At 44.0% G+C, this 20,460-nt stretch overlaps 1 protein-coding gene across 1 annotated transcript in view; it reads left to right on the forward strand.

Moving 5' to 3' along the window:
• Positions 1-18,514, forward strand: part of hapln4 (hyaluronan and proteoglycan link protein 4) — a 37,269-nt gene extending 18,755 nt beyond the window's left edge. The window contains exons 3-5 of the mRNA XM_073068068.1: positions 7,030-7,392; positions 9,123-9,422; positions 16,669-18,514. Coding sequence (XP_072924169.1) covers positions 7,030-7,392; positions 9,123-9,422; positions 16,669-16,958 — 953 coding nt within the window. The 3' untranslated portion in view covers positions 16,959-18,514. The remainder of the gene's footprint in view (positions 1-7,029; positions 7,393-9,122; positions 9,423-16,668) is intronic.
• Positions 18,515-20,460: the final 1,946 nt, after the last annotated feature.

The following is a 20,460-nucleotide window of genomic DNA, read 5'->3' on the forward strand; positions in this document are numbered from 1 at the left end:
CAGAGCCTGGGAAGCTTGTCAGCCCACAGTCCCATCCCATTGCACTGGTGACTGTAATGTTCACAAGTTCTTCTCTCCCTTCCAATCCCTAATGTACAGCTGTTTCTGGAATGGTTGTCTATCCTCTGTAGTGAAAAATTCTGCAAAGTAGCAGTTTAATTCACCTCCTTACTCGCCAATATGAGTTCCCTCAACTTCCTTATGCAGTGCCAGAATTCACGTTGGTTGCCTGCAGAGAGTCTGACATTCTGAGTTTATATTTCAGGCCATATTTATCATGTACTGCATTGCATCAATTTCTTTAACACTATCACCTCCATTCCAGTTTATTGTCTCTGAGGATTGCATTATTCCTGCTGCCTATCCTCTGTCACACTGTCAATGATGATGTTGTAAACTTTAATACAGATGGTTTACATAACCATATAACGATATAACAATTACAGCACAGAAACAGGCCATCTCGGCCCTTCTAGTCCATGCTGAACACTTACTCTCACCTAGTCCCACTGACCTGCACTCAGCCCATAACCCTCCATTCCTTTCCTGTCTATATACCTATCCAATTTTGCTTTAAATGACAATACCGAACCTGCCTCTACCACTTCTACTGGAAGCTCATTCCACACCGTTACCACTCTCTGAGTAAAGAAATTCCCCCTCATGTTACCCTTAAACTTTTGCCCCCTAAGTTTCAACCCATGTCCTCTTGTTTGAATCTCCCCTACTCTCAATGGAAAAAGCCTATCCACGTCAACTCTATCTATCCCCCTCATAATTTTAAGTACCTCTATCAAGTTCCCCCCTTCAACCTTCTACACTCCAAAGAATAAAGACCTAACTTGTTCAATCTTTCCCTGTAACTTAGGTGCTGAAACCCAGGTAACATTCTAGTAAACCTTTTCTGTACTCTCTCTATTTTGTTGACATCTTTCCTATAATTCGGTGGCCAGAACTGTACACAATACTCCAAATTCGGCCTTACCAATGCCTTGTACAATTTTAACATTACATCCCAACTCCTATACTCAATGCTCTGATTTATAAAGGCCAACATACAAAAAGCTTTCTTCACCACCCTATCCACATGAGATTCCACCTTCAGGGAACTATGCACCATTATTCCTAGATCACTCTGTTCTACTGCATTCTTCAATGCCCTACCATTTACCATGTATGTCCTATTTGGATCATTCCTACCAAAATGTAGCACCTCACACTTATCAGCATTAAACTCCATCTGCCATCACTCAGCCCACTCTTCTAACTGGCCTAAATCTCTCTGCAAACTCTGAAAACCTACTTCATTATCCACAACGCCACTTACCTTAGTATCATCTGCATACTTACTAATCCAATTTACCACCCCATCATCCAGATCATTAATGCATATGACAAACAACATTGGACCCAGTACAGTTCCCTGAGGCACACCACTAGTCACCAGCCTCCAACCTGACAAACAGTTATCCACCACTACTCTCTGGCATCTCCCATCCAGCCACTGTCAAATCCATTTTACTACTTCAATATTAATACCTAACGATTGAACCTTCCTAACTAACCTTCCATGCAGAACCTTGTCAAAGGCCTTACTGAAGTCCATATAGACAACATCCACTGCTTTATCCTCGTCAACTTTCCTCGTAACCTCTTCACAAAATTCAATAAGATTTGTCAAACATGACCTTCCACGCACAAATCCATGTTGACTGCTCCTAATCAGACCCTGTCTATCCAGATAATTATATATACCATCTCTAAGAATACTTTCCATTAATTTACCCACCAGTGACGTCAAACTGACAGGCCGATAATTGCTAGGTTTACTCTTAGAACCCTTTTTAAACAATGGAACCACATGAGCAATACACCAGTCCTCCGGCACCATCCCCGTTTCTAATGACATTTGAAATATTTCTGTCAAAGCCCCTGCTATTTCTACACTAACCTCCCTCAAGGTCCTAGGGAATACCCTGTCAGGACCCGGAGATTTATCCACTTTTATATTCCTTAAAAGCGCCAGTACTTCCTCCTCTTTAATTGTCATAGTTTCCATAACTTCCCTACTTGTTTCCCTTACCTTACACAATTCAATATCCTTCTCCTTAGTGAATACCGAAGAAAAGAAATTGTTCAAAATCTCCCCCATCTCTTTCGGCTCCACACATAGCTATCCACTCTGATTCTCTAAGGGACCAATTTTATCCCTCACTATCCTTTTGCTATTAATATAACTGTACAAACCCTTTGGATTTATTTTTACCTTACTTGCCAAAGCAACCTCGTAACTTCTTTTAGCTTTTCTAATTTCTTTCTTAAGATTCTTTTTACATTCTTTATATTCCTCGAGCACCTCATTTACTCCATGCTGCCTATATTTATTATAGATCTCCCTCTTTTTCCAAACCAAGTTTCCAGTATCCCTTGAAAACCATGGCTCTCTCAAACTTTTAACCTTTCCTTTCAACCTAACAGGAACATAAAGATTCTGTTCCCTCAAAATTTCACCCTTAAATGACCGCCATTTCTCTATTACATCCTTCCCATAAAACAAATTGTCCCAATCCACTCCTAAATCCTTTTGCATCTTCTCAAAGTTTTCAGTTTAACTCTTCAGTGAGCCATAGCTGGGTCATTCCTCCTTTTGGGGATTTTGTGCCTGATAGGGAGGAAGCTTTCATAGATAGATGGTCCAGCACAAAAATAGGCCATTTGGCCTGTCGAGTAATGCAATTGGTGGAAACATACATAATTCTCTGACACCAACATTCATTCAGGGTTCACTCTATGAGGCTGGTCTAATATGGTGATTTAATTACACAAAAAGATTTTACCTCGCTTTGTGTTTAGGGTTTGGGGTACAATAAATGGGTTGTCATAGTTTTTCTTAAACATAAAACATCACTGTCATTTTTATTTGTGTAATTGTCTCCCATGGGTCCTGCTGGGACTCAGAACAGCTCCAAAAGAGGACTTGTAGTTGTCCCCAGCTGTTGATATACAGGGGTTCGTTACGAGAGCCAGGTATTTATATTCCCGACTCCATGACCACCTTCTCGGCCTTTTAACATCATTCCATCCTCTTCAGTAAATTAAGTTTCTTTGTATTTATTCCTACTTCCCATCATGGCGTACAGCATTCTTGGGTTCCTGTTGACCTACGTTCCACCTTGTTTGTTTTCGTCTGCCATGATGTACACCAACATCCCTTTAGGCCCCCTTACTATGGCTCATTCCGCATTTTGTAATGGAGAGAAAAGACTTGTATCATAGATAAGAGGGGTAAAACTGAACATATTTCGGTAGATCACCTTAGACTGGCCCACCAAGATTTGGAGGATTCCACTACTATGCCCTGCCATCACAACATGAGTATGTCAACACACCTCTGTACAAGTCAGAGACCTCTGCTGTTCCTCTACCCATGGAACACAGGACCTGAGCTGAGTGACTCGTCCGAGCTCCAGACAGGCTCACAATGCCATTTTTAGTGAATTCTGGGGGGGGGGGGGGTTCTGTGTAGGGTAATGTAATTGGTGGAAATGTACATAATAATTCACAGCCACCGACTGAGTTGGGATTCACTGTAAGAGGCTGGTCTGACATGATGGCATAATTATGTTAAGAGTTTTTACCGCACTTTGTGTTCAGTGTTTGGAGTACAATAAATGAATTACAGTTTTGCCTCAACATAAACACCTCCATCATTTTTATTTGCAAAAATCTACAGGCCTATTATGACTATATCATTCTGTACCTCACCTGTCTATCTAAATGCCTCATAAATATAGTGATTTCATCTGATTTTAACACCTCCTTTGGCTACACATATCAGATATCAGATGTGTAAAAATGCTTTCCCATCAAATTCCCTTTAAATAGCCTTCCTCTCATAATCCTACATGCTCTTGTTCCTACCCCTCCTATGGGATAATAACTTAAATTTGAATCTCCTTCCTCCCATCCTAAGTCTACACCCTTATGTTCTAATACCCATCTACCTTCTCTCGATCACATATAATACATAGAAAACCTACAGCACAATACAGGCCCTTCTGCCCACAAAGTTGTGCCGAATATGTCCCTACTTCAGAAATTACTAGGCTTACCTATAGCCCTCTACTTTACTAAGCTCCACATACTGATCTAAAAGCCTCTTAAAAGACCCTATCGTATCCGCCTCCACCACCGTTGCTGGCAGCCCATTCCACGCACTCACCACTCTCTGAGTAAAAAACTTACTCCTGACATCTCCTCTGTACCTACTGCCCAACACCTTAAATCTGTGTCCTCTTGTGGCAACCACTTGAGCCCTGGGAAAAAGCCTCTGACTATCCACACGATCAATGTCTCTCATCATCTTGTACACCTCTATCAGGTCACCTCTCATCCTCCTTCGCTCCAAGGAGAAAATGCCGAGTTCACTCAACCTATTCTTATAAGGCATGCTCCCCAATCCAGGCAATATCCTTGTAAATCTCCTCTGCACCCTTTCTATGGCTTCCACATCCTTCATATAGTGAAGTGACCAGAACTGAGCACAGTACTCCAAGTGGGGTCTGACCAGGGTTCTATATAGCTGCAACATTACCTCTCGGCTCCTAAATTCAATTCCATGATTGATGAAGGCCAATACACCATATGCCTTCTTAACCACGGAGTCAACCTGTGCAGCTGCTTTGAGCGTCTTATGGATTTGGATCCCAAGATCCCTCTGATCTTCAACACTGCCAAGAGTCTTACCATTAATATTATATTAATATATACTATAATCTACATATCTATATAATCTATAATACTATACTAATACTATAATCTTCTAAACTTATGTCAGGTCACCCCTCAGGAAAATTATAGAACAGTACAGCAAAGGAACAGACTTTTTGGCCCACAACATTGTGCCAAACTAACTAAATTACTAATCAAATGGCCAAGCTAAACTAATTCCTACTCAATGGTCATATAATATTATTTCCTGGACATTCATGTTTTTGTCCATGAGCCCCTTGAATACCTCTATAGTATTTACTCTATCACCACCTGGCAGAGCATTCCAGGTACCCACCACTCTGGATCAAAAAGCACACATTGTCCTACACATCTGCTTTGAACTTGTTCCTCTCACCTTCATGCATGCCTCTGATGTTGGACATTTCAACCCTTGAAAAAGATATTAACTGTCTTCTCTATCCATGCCTCTCATTATCATGTAAGCCTCTATCAGATCTCCCATCAGCCTCCACTGCTGCAGAGAAAACCACACAAGTCTGTCCAACCTGTTTTACAGCACATAGCCTCTAATCCAGGTAACATCCTGGTGAATGTTTTCTGTACCATCTCCAAATTGTCCATATCCTTCCTATAGTGACGTGATCAAAGCTGAAAACAATAATCCGAATGCAGCCTAACTAGAGTTGCAACATAAACAGATTGTTTAAATGATGACCACTGTTAGTTTACATTGTACCTTTTAATTTAGCTTCCCACCCTACCACAACCAATTCATACCTTGTGTCGTTTGCTTTGTTTCGATCCTGGTTTCAAACTGAATGAAACCCCTTTCAGTTTTTATATTCAAATGGTCTCTCACACACCCCATGAATTAATTTTGCCATACCACTATAACCTTGCTGTACTCCATCTACATGTATATTAAAGTTCCCCTGTCACCATGCCATAGTCAAATATTGGGAAGACCATAAGATATATGAGCAGAATTAGGCCATTTCATCATGGCTGATCCACTTTTTTTCTCAACTCCAGTCTCTTGTCTTCTCCCCATATCCCTTCATGCCCTGACTAATCATGAATCTTGGGAAGTGGAGATTACAGCATGATTTGCTCTGGGAGCTCTCATACCTACACATCTCCTCACCTGTGTGGAACAGCTCCCAGGTGTGATCTGTCCAGTAATAGCAGAAGCCCAGCCCAGAGGCCAGAGTGTTAACATGTCCTATTAGTGGCTGGGTCCAGACTGAGTGTCTCCATCTGGGTTGACCACAACAGCCTGGCCATAGAGCATAGGCTGAACTGGCTGTCTGAGGCCAAGAACGTCTGGGTATTTTGAGTCACCGATCTCACTTGAAGAATCTAGCCATGGCTATAAGCAGCTTGATCTTACTGTTCCCAATTTATGATAACCTCTTAACCCCGTGATAAGAGTACTGGCTTGTAATCACTCTCAGGAATGCATTTTTCCCAGTTTAGACCACAAACCACGTAAAACTGGTAATGTGTTGTTGAGTAGCAGTCAGATCTGTTCATTACATTTGGTGTACTGCCAAAGTGGGGAAAATCTCTCAGATACATGACAATGGGAGAGGTGTGAGTGACCTATACCCCACAGTGTACAGTGGAGCATTTTCACTAAAATAAAAAGAATATATAGAAAGCTGTTCAGGTGCCCAGGATATCCCAAAACACCCTACAGATAGTACATAGTTGTGCAGTGTAGCACTGCAAGCTCTAACACACTGCAACATAACATCAACTAGATCGTAAGTTGAGGGTCACACACAAAATGCTGGAGGAACTCAGCAGGGCAGGCAGTATCTAAGAAAAGAGTACAGTCAACGTTTCAGGCCAAAACCTTTCACACAAAATATTGACTGGACTCTTTTCCTAGATGCTGCCTGGCCTGCTGAGTTCCTTCAGCATTTTGTGTGTGTTGCTCAGATTTCCAGCATCTGCAGATTTTCTCTTGTTTGGTATAAGTTGAGTGTGATGTTGTTCAGTGGTTAGATACTGACCAGAGAATCAGCAGAAAGCACTTCCTTTTCAAAATCGGGGTGACCTTGCCCATCCCTTTCACAAGAGCTCAACCAGCCACAGAAGTCCATGTTACCTCAATGTGTCATATTTTATTCCATCATCCTCGTGCACTGGGGGGCATGTGGGACATCCATTCTATAACCTGTTCTGGCCCTTGGCTGCTTAGATAGTGCAGTACTCTCTTATACAGTGTCAGCACAGGTTAAGTGTGCTCTCTGGCATCTGATCATCTTCTTTTGTCTGGCATCTGTGCAGGTGATGAGAATGGAGCCATAGTGGTCCAAACTGCACCAGGAAAGGTCCTTACTCACCGAGGTGCTTCCATCACCCTCCCCTGCCGATATCACAGTGAGGCCAAGAGTTGGGGCCACCAGAAGCCCCGTATCAAGTGGACTAAGGAGTCCATCTCCCTGCAGAGCACCGATGTGTTTGTGGCCTTGGGCAACGTGCAGAAGGCATTTGGGGTGTACAAGGACCGAGTGTGGCTGCAGGAGGATGGAGAAGGAGATGCCTCACTGGTCATGCAGGATGTCACACTTCAGGATTATGGCAGGTACCAGTGTGAAGTCATCGACAAGCTCTATGACGACAAAGGACTTGTCAGACTCAATTTGGAAGGTACAGGGTTTGATTTTGTGTCTTATCAGCTGATATCTTCTCTTTCAGAGCAGACCAGAGGTGCTGAGTAACCACCCCTAGCCCTGTGTTTCCAGATTCTTCCCCTGTATCTTGGGACCACTTCAGTTGCTTCTTCCCCAACACCCTTCCCATGCTGGGTAGGGTCTAGCTGTACTGACACCATGGTCTTGGTGACTCAAGCCGGCATACATACTGTCTGTACTACCAGCCCAGCACCCTGATTCCTGCTGTGTCACTGACTCCTCTCACACCACTGTAGCAAGAGATCTTGGGGTTCAGGTTAGTCAGTGAGGTGATGGTGAGCAATGAACTACAATGCCTGCCTGTGAGGACAATTGCCGGGGTGACCAGATGGAGGGCAGTAAACTGAAAAGAGGACCTTGTGACCCTCCATCACAAGCCCAACCTGAACTAACATACAACACTACAGAACCACAACTGAGCCCCAGCCTAACCCTAACCCAATGCTACCAAATACCAACCCAACACTCCCCAAGCCAAACCTAACCCAATGCTACCCAACCCAACCCTAACCCAATGCTACCAAACACCAACCCAACACTCCCAAGCCAAGCCTAACCCAATGCTGCCCAAAGTCAGCCTAACCCTAACCCAATGCTACCAAACACCAACACAACACTCCCCAAGCCAAACCTAACCCAATGCTGCCCAAAGTCAACCTAACCAAATGCTACCTAACCCAACCCTAACACAATGCTACCAAACACCAACACAACCCTAACACAATGCTACCCATAAGACCATAAGACATAGGAGCAGGTTTAGGCTATTCAACCCATTGAGTCTGTTCAACTATTCTATCATGGCAGATTCTGGATCTGTCCTCTCACCATATCCTTTGATGCCCCGACTGATCAGGAAACTATTGACTTCTGCCTTAAGTATACTCATAGACTTGGCGTCCACCACAGTCTGTAGCAGAGCATTCTACAGATTTACTACTCTCTGGCTAAAGAACTCCTCCTTACCTCTGTTCTAAAGGGTCACCCCTGAATTTTGAGGCTGTGCGCTCTAGTTCTGGACACCCCCACCAGAGGAAACATCCTCTCCACATCCACCCTATCCAGTCCTCTCAACATTCACAATAGGGTTCAATGAGGTTCCTCCACATTCTTCTAAATTCCAGAGTGTAGAGGCACAAGGCTGCATTCTCGAAATCATTCTCGTGAACCTCCTGTGGACTCTCTCCAATGACAACACGTCCTTTCCGAGATATGGGGCCCAAAACTGTTGACAATACTTTTAAGGCAGCTGGCACCAACCCAACATTCCCCAAGCCAAACTTAGCACAGTGCTACCCAAATTAACCCTAACCCAATGCTACCCCAACCCCAACCCAGCCCTAACTCAATGCTACCCACACTACCCCAGCACACTGATTTGATCTATTCTCAGGATGTGGGCAGTGCTAGAAAAGCCACCACTTACTACTCGTCCCCAATTTACCTTAGAGATGAGGGGTGAGACACCTTCTCAGTCCACTTGTCTTTTTTCTGGGACAAGTATTGTTGGGCAGGGAGTTCTGGGACAGATGGAGCAACAGTGAAGAAGACGTAAAGGATGGTGTGAGATGTGCAGAGGAACAATATGTATGTCCACCCTCATCCACCTCATGCTGGTTCTCATGTTCTTGAGAGGGGCTGTGGAGGTAAGCTCCCGAGTTAAAAGTGCCTCTGCTTCAATTAAAGGTGTGGTCTTCCTCTACCATCCATGGTTGGGACAACAGATGTTAAACTTTAATGATGCCAAGGCTGCCTGTGCTGGGCAGGATGCCATCCTGGCTTCCTACGAGCAGTTACACAGGGCATGGGAGCAAGGCTTGGAGTGGTGTGAAGCAGGCTGGCTGGCTGATGGATCCGTCCAGTATCCCATCTACAGTCCTCAACACAAGTGTGGCAGATCTAATCACTCCGGTATCAGAAACTACAGCTACCAACACAAGGAGGACCAAAGATATGATGCCTTCTGCTTTACCTCAGACCTGAAAGGTAAGGGCCCAGTTAATCTGTGAGGAAACACAAGGGAAAGACATGGGGTCAGTTGAAGAGGAGGATAAAAGTTCTAACGGGAAAGTTGTATTATGAGATTAGTCAAAGGTAGTTGGTATAAGGGGTTGATAGAAAGTAAAGTGAGGGATCAGTTAGAGTTGCTTGCTTGCTTTTACCCTATCTATATCCCTAATAATTTTGTATACCCCTTTCAAATATCCCCTCAATTTTCTGTGTTCCAGGGAATAAAGTCCTAACCTATTCATTGTTTCCCTAAAACTCAAACTCTCAAGTCCCGGCAACATCCTTGTAAATTTTCTCTGCACACTTTTTAGTCATATTGACATCTTTCCTGCAGGTAGGTGACCAAAACTGCACATAGTACTCCAAATTAGGTCTCAGCAGTGTCTTATAAAGTTTCAATTGAACATCACAACCCCTGTATTCAGTACATTGATTATTGAAGGCCACTGTTCCAAACAGCTTTCTTTATGACCCTATCTAGCTGTGATCCACTTTCAAGAAATTTTGAATATGTATTTCCAGATCCCCCTGTTTGATCACACTCATCAGTGCCCTACCACTCACCATGTAAGACCTACCCTGGTTGTCTTCCCACAATGCAAAACCTCACACTTGCCTGCATTAAATTACATCTACCATTTTTCAGCCCATTTTTCCAGCTGTCCATGCTATCTACTGCACCCCAATCTTGGTGTCATATGCAAATTTGCTGATATAGTTGACCTCTTTATCATCCAGATCCTTGATATAAATGACAAACAATAGTGGACCCACCACTGATACTTACAGCATACCACTAGTCACAGGCCTCTAGACAGGCAACCATCTACTACCACTCTCTGATTCTCCCATGAAACCGATGTATAATCCAATTTACCACCTTATCTTGAATGCCAAACGAATGAATGTTTTTGAGCAACCTCCTATGCGGGACCCTGTCAAAGGCCTTTCTAAAGTCCATATAGAAAACATCCACTGCCTTGCCTTCATCAAATTCCGTGATAACTTCCTTTATGAGATAGATTAGACATAACCTACTGTGCACAAAGCCATGCTGACAAATCCTAATCAATCCCAGACTATCCAGATACTCATACCTGGTCTCTTAGAATACCTTCCAATAACTTTCCCACTATTGATGTCAAGCTCACTGGCCTATTATTTCCTGGCTTAGTTTTAGAGCCTTTCTTAAACAACAGAACAGCATTGGCTATCCTCCAATCCTTCAGGGCCTCCAGAGATTAAATATCTCTGCTAGGCAACCTGCAATTTCTGCACTTGCCTCCCATCGAGTCCAAGGAAACACCTCGTCAGGCCCGGAGGACTTATCAACCCTAACTTGCCTTAAGACAGCAAACACCTCCTCCTCTGTAATCTGTATAGAGTCCATGAATCTGACGCTGCTTTACCTCATATCTATAGAATCTATGTCCATCTTTTGAGTAAAATATCCATTTAAGATCTCCCCCATATCTTTTTGCTGCACACATGGATTTGAGAGCCAATTTTGTCTCTTGTAATCCTTTTGATCTTAACATATTTGTAGAATCCCTTAGGATTCTCCTTCGCCTTGTCTGCTAGGGCAACCTCATGCCTTCTTTTAGTCATCATGATTTCTTTCTTAAATGTTATCTTGCATTTCTTATTTATTTGTTTGTGTATTTATATATTTTGAGATGGAGCGTAGAATAGGCCCTTATGGCCCTTTGAGCCATGCCACCCAGCAACCTCCAATTTAACCCTAGCCTAATCCTGAAACAATATACAATGGCCAATTAACTTACCAACTGGTATGTCTTTGGACAATGGGAGGAAACCGAAGCACCTGGAGGAAACCCATGTGGCCATGGGAAGGAACATACAAACTCCTTACAGGCAGCATCGGGATTTGAACTCAGGTTGCTGGTACAGCTAAGCGTTGTACTAACCACTGTGCTATGTGTCGCTCCAATGTACTCCTCAAGTACCTCATCTGTTCCTACCTGCCTATACTTGCTATGCACCAGCTTCTTTCCCTTAACCAGAGCCTCAATATCTCTCGAAAACTGAGGCTCCCTAAACCTATTATCCTTGCTCTTTATTCTGACAGGAACATACAAACTCCATTCTCTCAAAATTTCACTGTTAAAGGCCTCCCACTTACCAAGTACAGTTTTGCCAAAAAAAATCAACCTGTCTCAATCCACACTTGATTCCTATTGGCCTTTCTCCAATTTAGAATCTCACCCCAAGGACCAGACCTATCCTTTACCTTGAAACTAATGGCATTGTGATCACTAGTTGAAAAGTGTTCTCCTACACAAACTTCTGTCACTTGCCCTGTCTCATAGCAGATCCAGTATTGCCCAATCACTTGTTGGGACTTCTATGTATTGATTAAGAAAACTTTCACAAACACGTTTGACAAACTCTATCCCATCTAATCTTTTTATGGTATAGGAATCCCAGTCAATATGTGGAAAGTTAAAATCGCCCATCACAACTTTATGTTTCTTATAACAGTCTGCAGTCTACAAGTTTGCTCCTCTAAATCCAGGGTGATCTATAACATAAATCCATTCACTTGGTCATTCTTTTCTTATTCCTCAATTCTATCCATAAAGCCTCATTTGTCAAGCTCACAGGTCTATCCTGCCTGAGCTCTGCCATGATATGTTCCCTAAGTGGTAAAGGTCAATCCTTTAATCCGTCCCACTCTATCAGATCAAAAACAACGGAATCCCAGAACACTGAGTTGCCAGTCCTGCCTCACCTGCAACCAGGTTCCTGAAGTCAAGTCAAGTCAGGTTTATTGGCATTTAATTATATACATGTATATAGTGTATATAGAAACGAGACGATGTTTCTCCAAACCAGAGTGTCAAGCACATAACACTCATAACACACGATAACTTATGAAGGTAGGGATAAAATCTACAGATGAATAACACATAAATAACAAAACTAAAGTGCATGAATATTAAATATCGTAAGGTACGGAACAGATTAACCAGTGACACTTAGAATATGATGCTACCAAGAGTTCAGAAGCCTAATGGCCTGGGAGAATAACCTGTTTCCACCATGACCACTCTTGTCTTTCTGCATCGGAGTCTCCTGCCTGATGGCAGAAAGTCAAAGAGGATGCTGGATGGATGGGTGGGGTCCTTAATAATACTAAGGGCCCTTCACACACAGCATTCTTGATAAATGTCCCTGATGGATGGTAGGGAGACTCCAATTCAGATCGACAGGTTTACTATACACCATCAGGATAGATCTATAGAGTCTCTCAAAAGCAGAGGTGGAGGAGTATGCCTCATGATCAATTCTTCTTGGTGCACAAACATATCAGTGCTGTCCCAGTTCTGCTCAACAGACCTGGAATATCTAACAGTAAAGTGCCATCCTTTAAACCTACCACGGGAGTTCTCTGAGGTCATTTTGGTAGCAGTTTACATTCCACCTCAGGCCAATGTCAAGCAGGCTTTAGATCATCTGAGCAATGGGATCAACATGCACAAAACAGCGCATCCTAACGCCTTCACCATCATTCTGAGAGATTTCAACCAGCCAGTCTGAAAAAAAATCACTAAGCAACTACCATCAACAGATCACTTGCAATACCAGAGGAAAGAACACACTGGACCATTGCTACGCCACCATCAAGAATGCCTACCGTACTATTCCATGCCCTCACTTAGGGAAGTCTGATCACCTGGCAGTAATTCTACTCCCTGAGGATAGGCAGAGACTGAAGACTGCAGCACCAGTAGTGAGGACCAAGAAGGTTTGGACAAGGGAAGCACAGAAACGCCTACAGGACTGCTTTGAATCGGTGGACTGGACTGTATTCAGGGATTCATCTTTGAACCTGGATGATTATGCTGCAGTTGTTATTGACTTCATTAAAACCTGTGTGGATGAGTGTGTGCCTGCAAAGACTTACTGTACATTCCCAAACCAAAAGCCATGGATGAACCAGGAGGTATATCGTCTGCTGAAGGCTAGATCTGTGGTATTCAAGTCTGACAACCCAGGCCTGTACCAGAAAACCAGATATGATTTGCAGAGGGCTATTTCAAGGGCGAAGAGACAATTTTGAATGAGGTTGGAGGCGGGATCGGATGCATGGCAACTCTGGCAGGGTCTGTAAGACATTACTTCCTACAAAGTGAAACCCAATAGCATGAATGGCAGTGATGCTTCACTACCAGATGAACTCAACGCCTTCTATGCGCGCTTTGAAAGGGAGAACACAACTACAGCTGTGAAGATTCCTGCTGCAGCTGATGACCCTGTGATCTCTGTCTCAGAGGCCGAAGTTAGGCTGTCTTTAAAGAAAGTGAACCCTTGCTAGTCGGTAGGTCCTGATGGAGTACCTGGTAAGGCTCTGAAAACCTGTGCCAACCAACTAGCGAGAGTATTCGAGGACATTTTCAACCTTTCACTACAATGGGCGGAAGTTCCCACTTGTTTCAAAAAGGCAACAATTATACCAGTGCCTAAGAAGAATAATGTGGTCTGCCTTAATGACTATCGCTCTGTAGCACTCACATTGAAAGTGATGAAATGCTTTGAGAGGTTGGTCATGACTCGACTGAACTCCTGCCTCAGCAAGGACCTGGACCCATTGCAATTTGCCTATTGCCACAATAGGTCAATGGCAGGTGCAATCTCAAAGGCTCTCCATGCGGTTTTAGACCACCTGGACAACACAAACACCTACGTCAGGATGCTGTTCATTAACTACAGCTCAGCATTTAATAACATCATTCCCACAATCCTGATTGCGAAGTTGCAGAGCCTGGACCTCTGTACCTCCCTCTGCAATTGGATCGTTGATTTCCTAACCAGAAGACCACTATCTGCGTGGATTGGTGATGACATATCTTCCTCGCTGACGATCAATGCTGGTGCACCTCAGGGGTGTGTGCTTAGCCCACTGCTCTATTCTCTATATACACATGACTGTGTGGGTAGGCATAGCTCAAATACCATCTGTAAATTTGCTGACAATACAACCATTGTTGGTAGAATCTCAGGTGGTGACAAGAGGCTGTACAGGAGTGAGATATGCCAACTAATGGAGATGTGCCGCAGCACAACCTGGCACTCAACGTCAGTAAGATGAAAAAGCTGACTGGGGACTTCAGGAAGGGTAAGACGAAGGAATACATAGCAGTCTTCATAGAGGGATCAGAAGTGGAGAGAGTGAGCAGTTTCAAGTTCCTGGGTATCAAGATCGCTGAGGACCTAACCTGGTCCTAACATATCGATGTAGTTATAAAGAAGGCAAGACAGCAGCTATACTTCAATAGGAGTCTGAAGAGATTTGGCATGTCAACAAATACACTCAAAAAGTTCTATAGATGTACCGTGGAGAGCATTCTGACAGGCTGCATCACTGTCTGGTATTGTGGGGCTACTGTTTAGGACCGAAAGAAGCTGCAGAAGGTTGTAAATCTAGTCAGTTTCATCTTTGGTACTAGCCTACAAAATACCCATGATATCTTCAAGGAGCTGTGTCTCAGAAAGGCAGCTTCCATTATTAAGGATCTCCATCACCCAGGGCATGCACTTTTCTCACTGTTACCATCAAGTAGGAGATACAGAAGTCTGAAGGCACAAACTCAGTGATTCAGGAACAGCTTCTTCCCCGCTGCCATCTGATTCCTAAATGGACATTGAATCTTAGGACATTGCTCACTTTTTTAAAAAAATATACAGTATTTTGTTTTTTGCATGTTTTAATCTATTCAATATGCATATACCATAATTGATTTACTTATTTATTATTATTTTTTATTTTATTTATTATTTTTTCCCTCTGGTAGATTATGTATTGCATTGAAATGCTGCTGCTAAGTTAACAAATTTCACGTCACATGCTGGTGATAATAAACCTGATTCTGATGATCTTCTCTGCTGTTCTCACAGTCCTTTGTAAGGACTTCAGGTCCGATCCTCGTCTGCTCCCATACCAGATGGAGATGCAATTTATCAGGACACTCTCAAGGTTCTCCTGTACAATGCAGTTAAGATGGGGGAGGCGGCAGTCTTGCTCGCCTGATGGGAGGTGCAGCTGTGCCTTTTTCTTCAGGAAGGTGACATTAAGGGACTAGCTGCGGTCATCCGTGATGTGAACTCCCTGGAACTTGGTGCACTTAACTCTCTCCATGGAGGAGCCCTGTATTCACAGATGGAAATGGTTTGTCTGCACCTTCCTGAAGTCCACAATGTTTTCCTCTGTCTCCTCCGCGTTCAGGCTTGGGTTGTTCTTCTCACACTAATCCACCAGCCGCTCCACTTCCTCTCTATACTCCATCTTGTCATCATTCTTGATATGGCCAACCACTGCTGTGTCACCCACAAACTGATGACACAGCTTGAGCTGGATCCTGTGACACAGTCATGCGTCAGCAGTGTGAACAATAGCAATGCAATGTAAATGCTACTGAAAATGACCTGATCACTGCAGATTACCCCCAGCTAAAGTGTAAATGCTACTCAAAAAGACCCAGTCACTGCAGATTACCCCCAGCTAAAGTGTAAATGCTACTGAAAATGACCCGGTTACAGCAAATCCCCCCAGGTAAAATGTAAATGCTACTGAAAATGACCCGGTCACAGAAGATTACCCCAAGTAAAGTGTAAATGCTACCGAAAGTGACCCGGTCACCTGCTTTACTGAGGCAGAGGGAAATATAGACAGAGTCCATAGAGGAGAGGGTGGTTTCCATAGGTGCTGAGTTGTGTCCTTGTTTCTCTGGAGCTGTGCTGGCTGAGAGGAGATGTGATAAAGGTTTACAAAATACTTACACTGCCTGGATTAGAGGGCATGTGCTATAACGAAAGGTTGGACAAACTTGGGTTGTTTACTCTGGCGTGGCAAAGACTGAGTGGAAATTTGATAGAGTTTTATAAGATTGTGAGAAGCATAGAGAGAGTAGACAGACAATATTTTTCTTTCCAGGGTTGAAATGTCTAAAACTGGTATGCATTTAAGGAGAGAGGGGGTAATTTCAAAGAAGACGAGAGGGGCAAGTTTTTTTACACCGAGTGGTGGGTGCCTAGAATGGGCTGTCAAGGTTAGTGGCCTGTCCAGTTCATGGACAGATATGGTGGGCTGAAGGGCCTGTTCCTGTGTTGTCCTGTTCTATTTTTAAAATGATCAATCTGCTTTTGTGACCCTGCCTTAGCTGATGGGTTTATTGTTTTAAATTTTCTTTTCTCCCCCCAGGAAAAGTTTATTTCTTGAGGACATTTCGGAAACTCAACTATGTCGAGGCAGTGAAAGCATGCAAGAAGAAGAGTGGGTCCATCGCCAAGGTGGGCCAGTTGTACGCGGCCTGGAAGCTGCAGCTGCTGGACCTGTGTCGTCCGGGCTGGTTGTCTGATGGGAGTGTCCGCTACCCCATTATCAACCCACGCTCCAAGTGTGGAGGCAACAAGCCTGGAGTCCGCAGCTTAGGGTTCCCAGACAGGAGGCATCGGCTGTATGGAGTCTACTGCTTCAAGAGGAAGGAATGAGGGCAAAATAAGGCAAAATCTTCAATGAAGGATTAACATTTTAATGCAAAGCTTCACCTTCAGACCCAGATGTAACTTCTCCCTGCATGGATCAGCCAGGGCAGCTGAATGTACAGAGCCCATTACAGCCAGGCACCAGGAGAACTTTGCTAATGGCTTGCTCACGAGGACACGCTTTCAAAGACTATCTGACCCTCCAGAATTAAATATCATTGCCGCGGTTGGGACGGGGAAGTATTATCATGGAAAAACTTGTGCTTCTTTACGCTGACATCAACCCATGAAGCGTAGTCAGCAGTCTCACTGAGTACAGCAGGATCTGACAAAGAGCAACATGATCATAACTAGGTGAGTGACACCCTGGTCATATTGGCTACAGATAAAAATAGACCAGGGTGTTGGAAGCTCAGCAACTCCATGTACCCAACAGAGGAGTTGTCTGAATCTGCCCTTGCCCCGAAGGCTGCAGACTGGGATAGAAAGGGCATTGGTTAGGGATTTCTGGGACAGATGCAGTACGCTCTCTGGACAGCGACATAAAGCCCCGGGGTGGTCCTCCTGACAGGTGCTCAGTGTGATCTGGGAAAGGACTTAAGTGGGTTCATACTGAGGTTTAAGGAGGGTGTAACAATGAGTGAAGTAGAGGTGACACTGTGGAGCAGGAGTCAGTGATAGATTATCACATTCCACTGGCCAATGGTCTGAGTGTCCACTCCATTTGTGAGTTGCCCTATAGTGCAGGAGAGTGATTTAATGAGTTGGATGCTTTATTGTTTTACCTGGAGGGTTACCAGTGGTTTTTGCTACCTAACACAGTATTTACCGAAACATCTGCACAGATGTGTGTGAGTCTGGTTGGACTGAGCCCAATGAAAATTCAGAAAAAGGAATTTTGTGGAAGCTGTGGACTCAGGTGAATCACCTGTAGAGGAATGTTATTCATGGTGGATAGCATTCAGTGCAATGGGTAAAAAGTTAACAACTTGCCCAAACCTAACTCTGGGAATAAACAGTTAGACAGCCCAGTGTCCCATTCCTCTGTCACCATGTTACATTTACCTCATAGGTAAATGCAATATAGCAAACACATTGTGGGAGGTAGTGGAGAATGGGTTGAGGGAATTACAAAGATGTGAGGTTCCAGGAGGGTGTAGCAGAGTGCAGGAATGTCAGTAGATCAGTGGGAGCCTGGCTGGAGGATGTTATAGGTGTCAAACCAGTGAAAAAGGCTGATGAGGGATAGCAAGAGTGTCCTAGGCTGCTGAAGTAAGTCTTATTGTCCTTGTGAACACCAGTTCAATGTATTCAGATTGAGCTGGACCCCTTCAGCCTCACATCTAGTTATTATCTACTGATCTTTGTGGGATCTTGCAGTAAATGGCTGTTGCTTTTCTTCCTGTGCCAACAGGACCAGATATGAAGCATTTCATTGCCTGCAGAAAGTGCTCTCCCTGTTATGACACCCTGCCCAGTAGTTACACTTCAGGTTCTTGGGAATGCAGTGGGTTCCAACCCTGAAACTGATTGTGCTAAAGCATTCAGATATGGCTCAAGGAGAGGGAGGGAGAGGGAGAGGGAGAGGGAGAGGGAGAGGGAGAGGGAGAGGGAGAGGGAGAGGGAGAGGGAGAGGGAGAGGGAGAGAGAGAGAGAGAGAGAGAGAGATCACAGACTTTAATGGGAATGGGATTTTAAGGGAAAGGAAAACAAACGCTAGGCTAAGCAGGGTGGTTAACTAAAACTAGATGTCAACATGGCAGCTGAAAGGAATATCTAAATATAAAATTCATACCACTAGTCTCCAGCGTCAGTTGACGCAATAGTCCACTTTCTCAGGCAAGGCCAAATGCAAGCAGGCAGCATAACATTGTTGTGCTCTGCTCAAGTCTCAACAAGGGCTACAACGAAGAGAAAGGAGGTAACTACTTGCTTAACAAAACAGTAATTAGTCGAAACATGCAAATACATGTGTGCAACAGCCGAATATGCTGCATAGCTCTCCTGCAAACCCTACAGCAGAGTACGTGGTTGTGACAGTTGGGCTTCCTGTTGGAAATGCAATGGTTTACAATCCCGAAGCTGATGGCCTTCCAGTTGGGAATGTATGATGTACTCGGACAACAGCAAAGAACATCAAGTCAACACAAATAAATACAGACTGTGAATCATTCAAGATATTTCAATAGTACAGTCAGGCTGACATCATAAAACCAGAAGAAATAGGAGCAGAATTAGGCCATTCAGCCCATCGAGTCTTCTCCACCATTCCATCATGGCTGATCCTGGATCCCACTCAACACCATACACCTACTTACTCACCATATCCTTTGATGCCCTGACTGATCAGGAAACCATCAATTTCTGCCTTAAATATACCAACGGACTTGGCCTCCACTGTTGTCTGTGGCACAGCATACCACAAATTTACTACTCTCTGGCTAAAAAAAACATATTCCTCCTTACCTCCCTTCTAAAGGATCATCCCTCAATTTTGCCCTCTAGTTCTGGATACCCCCACATAGGAAACATCCTCTCCACATTCACCCTATCTAGTCCTTTCAACATTTGATGGGTCTCAATGAGATCAAACCCCACCCCCCATATTCTTTTAAATTCCAATGAGTACAGGCCCAAAGCTGCCAAATGATTGTCATATGTTAACCCCTTCATTGCTGGAATCATCCTCGTGAACCTCTACTGGACTCTCTCCAATGACAACACATCCTTTCTGAGATATGGGGCCCAAAATTGTTGACAATACCCCCAGTGCGGCCTGACTAGTGTCTTATAAACCATCAGCATTATCTCCTTGCTTTTATATACTAGTGCATATTCTCACTCTGTGCAAGAAACTTGCCCTTCACATCACTTTTGAAATTTTCCCTTCTCAGCTTAAATACATGTCCTCTGGCATTAGGCATTTCAACCCTGGGAACAAGATACTGTCTGTCTACAATATCTATGCCTCTCATCATCTTATAAGCCTCTATCCGATCTCCCCTCAGCCTCCAGCATTCTAGGGGAAACAACCCACATTTGGCCCATCTCACAGTGACACACAAAATTCTGGAGGAACTCAGCAGGCCAGGCAGCATCTATGGAAAAAAGTACAGTTGATGTTTTGGGCTGAGACCCTTTGGCAGAACTGGAGAAAAAAAGATGAGAAGTAGATTTAAAAGGCGGGGGAGGGGAGGGAGAGACACGGAGTGATAGGTGAAACTGGGAGGGGGAGGGATGAAGTAAAGAGCTGGGAAGTTGATTGGTGAAAGACAATAGACAATAGACAGTAGGTGCAGGAGTAGGCCATTTGGCCCTTCTAGCCAGCACCATCATTCACTGTGATCATGGCTGATCATACACAATCAGTACCCCGTTCCTGCCCTCTCCCTATATCCCTTGACCCCACTATCTATAAGAGCTCTATCTAACTCTCTCTTGAATGCATCCAGAGACTTGGCCTCCACTGCCTTCTGGGGCAGAGCATTCCACATATCCACCACTCTCT

This window comes from Hemitrygon akajei, chromosome 16 (genome assembly GCF_048418815.1).
Source record: "Hemitrygon akajei chromosome 16, sHemAka1.3, whole genome shotgun sequence".
Classification (NCBI taxonomy): Eukaryota; Metazoa; Chordata; class Chondrichthyes; order Myliobatiformes; family Dasyatidae; genus Hemitrygon; species Hemitrygon akajei.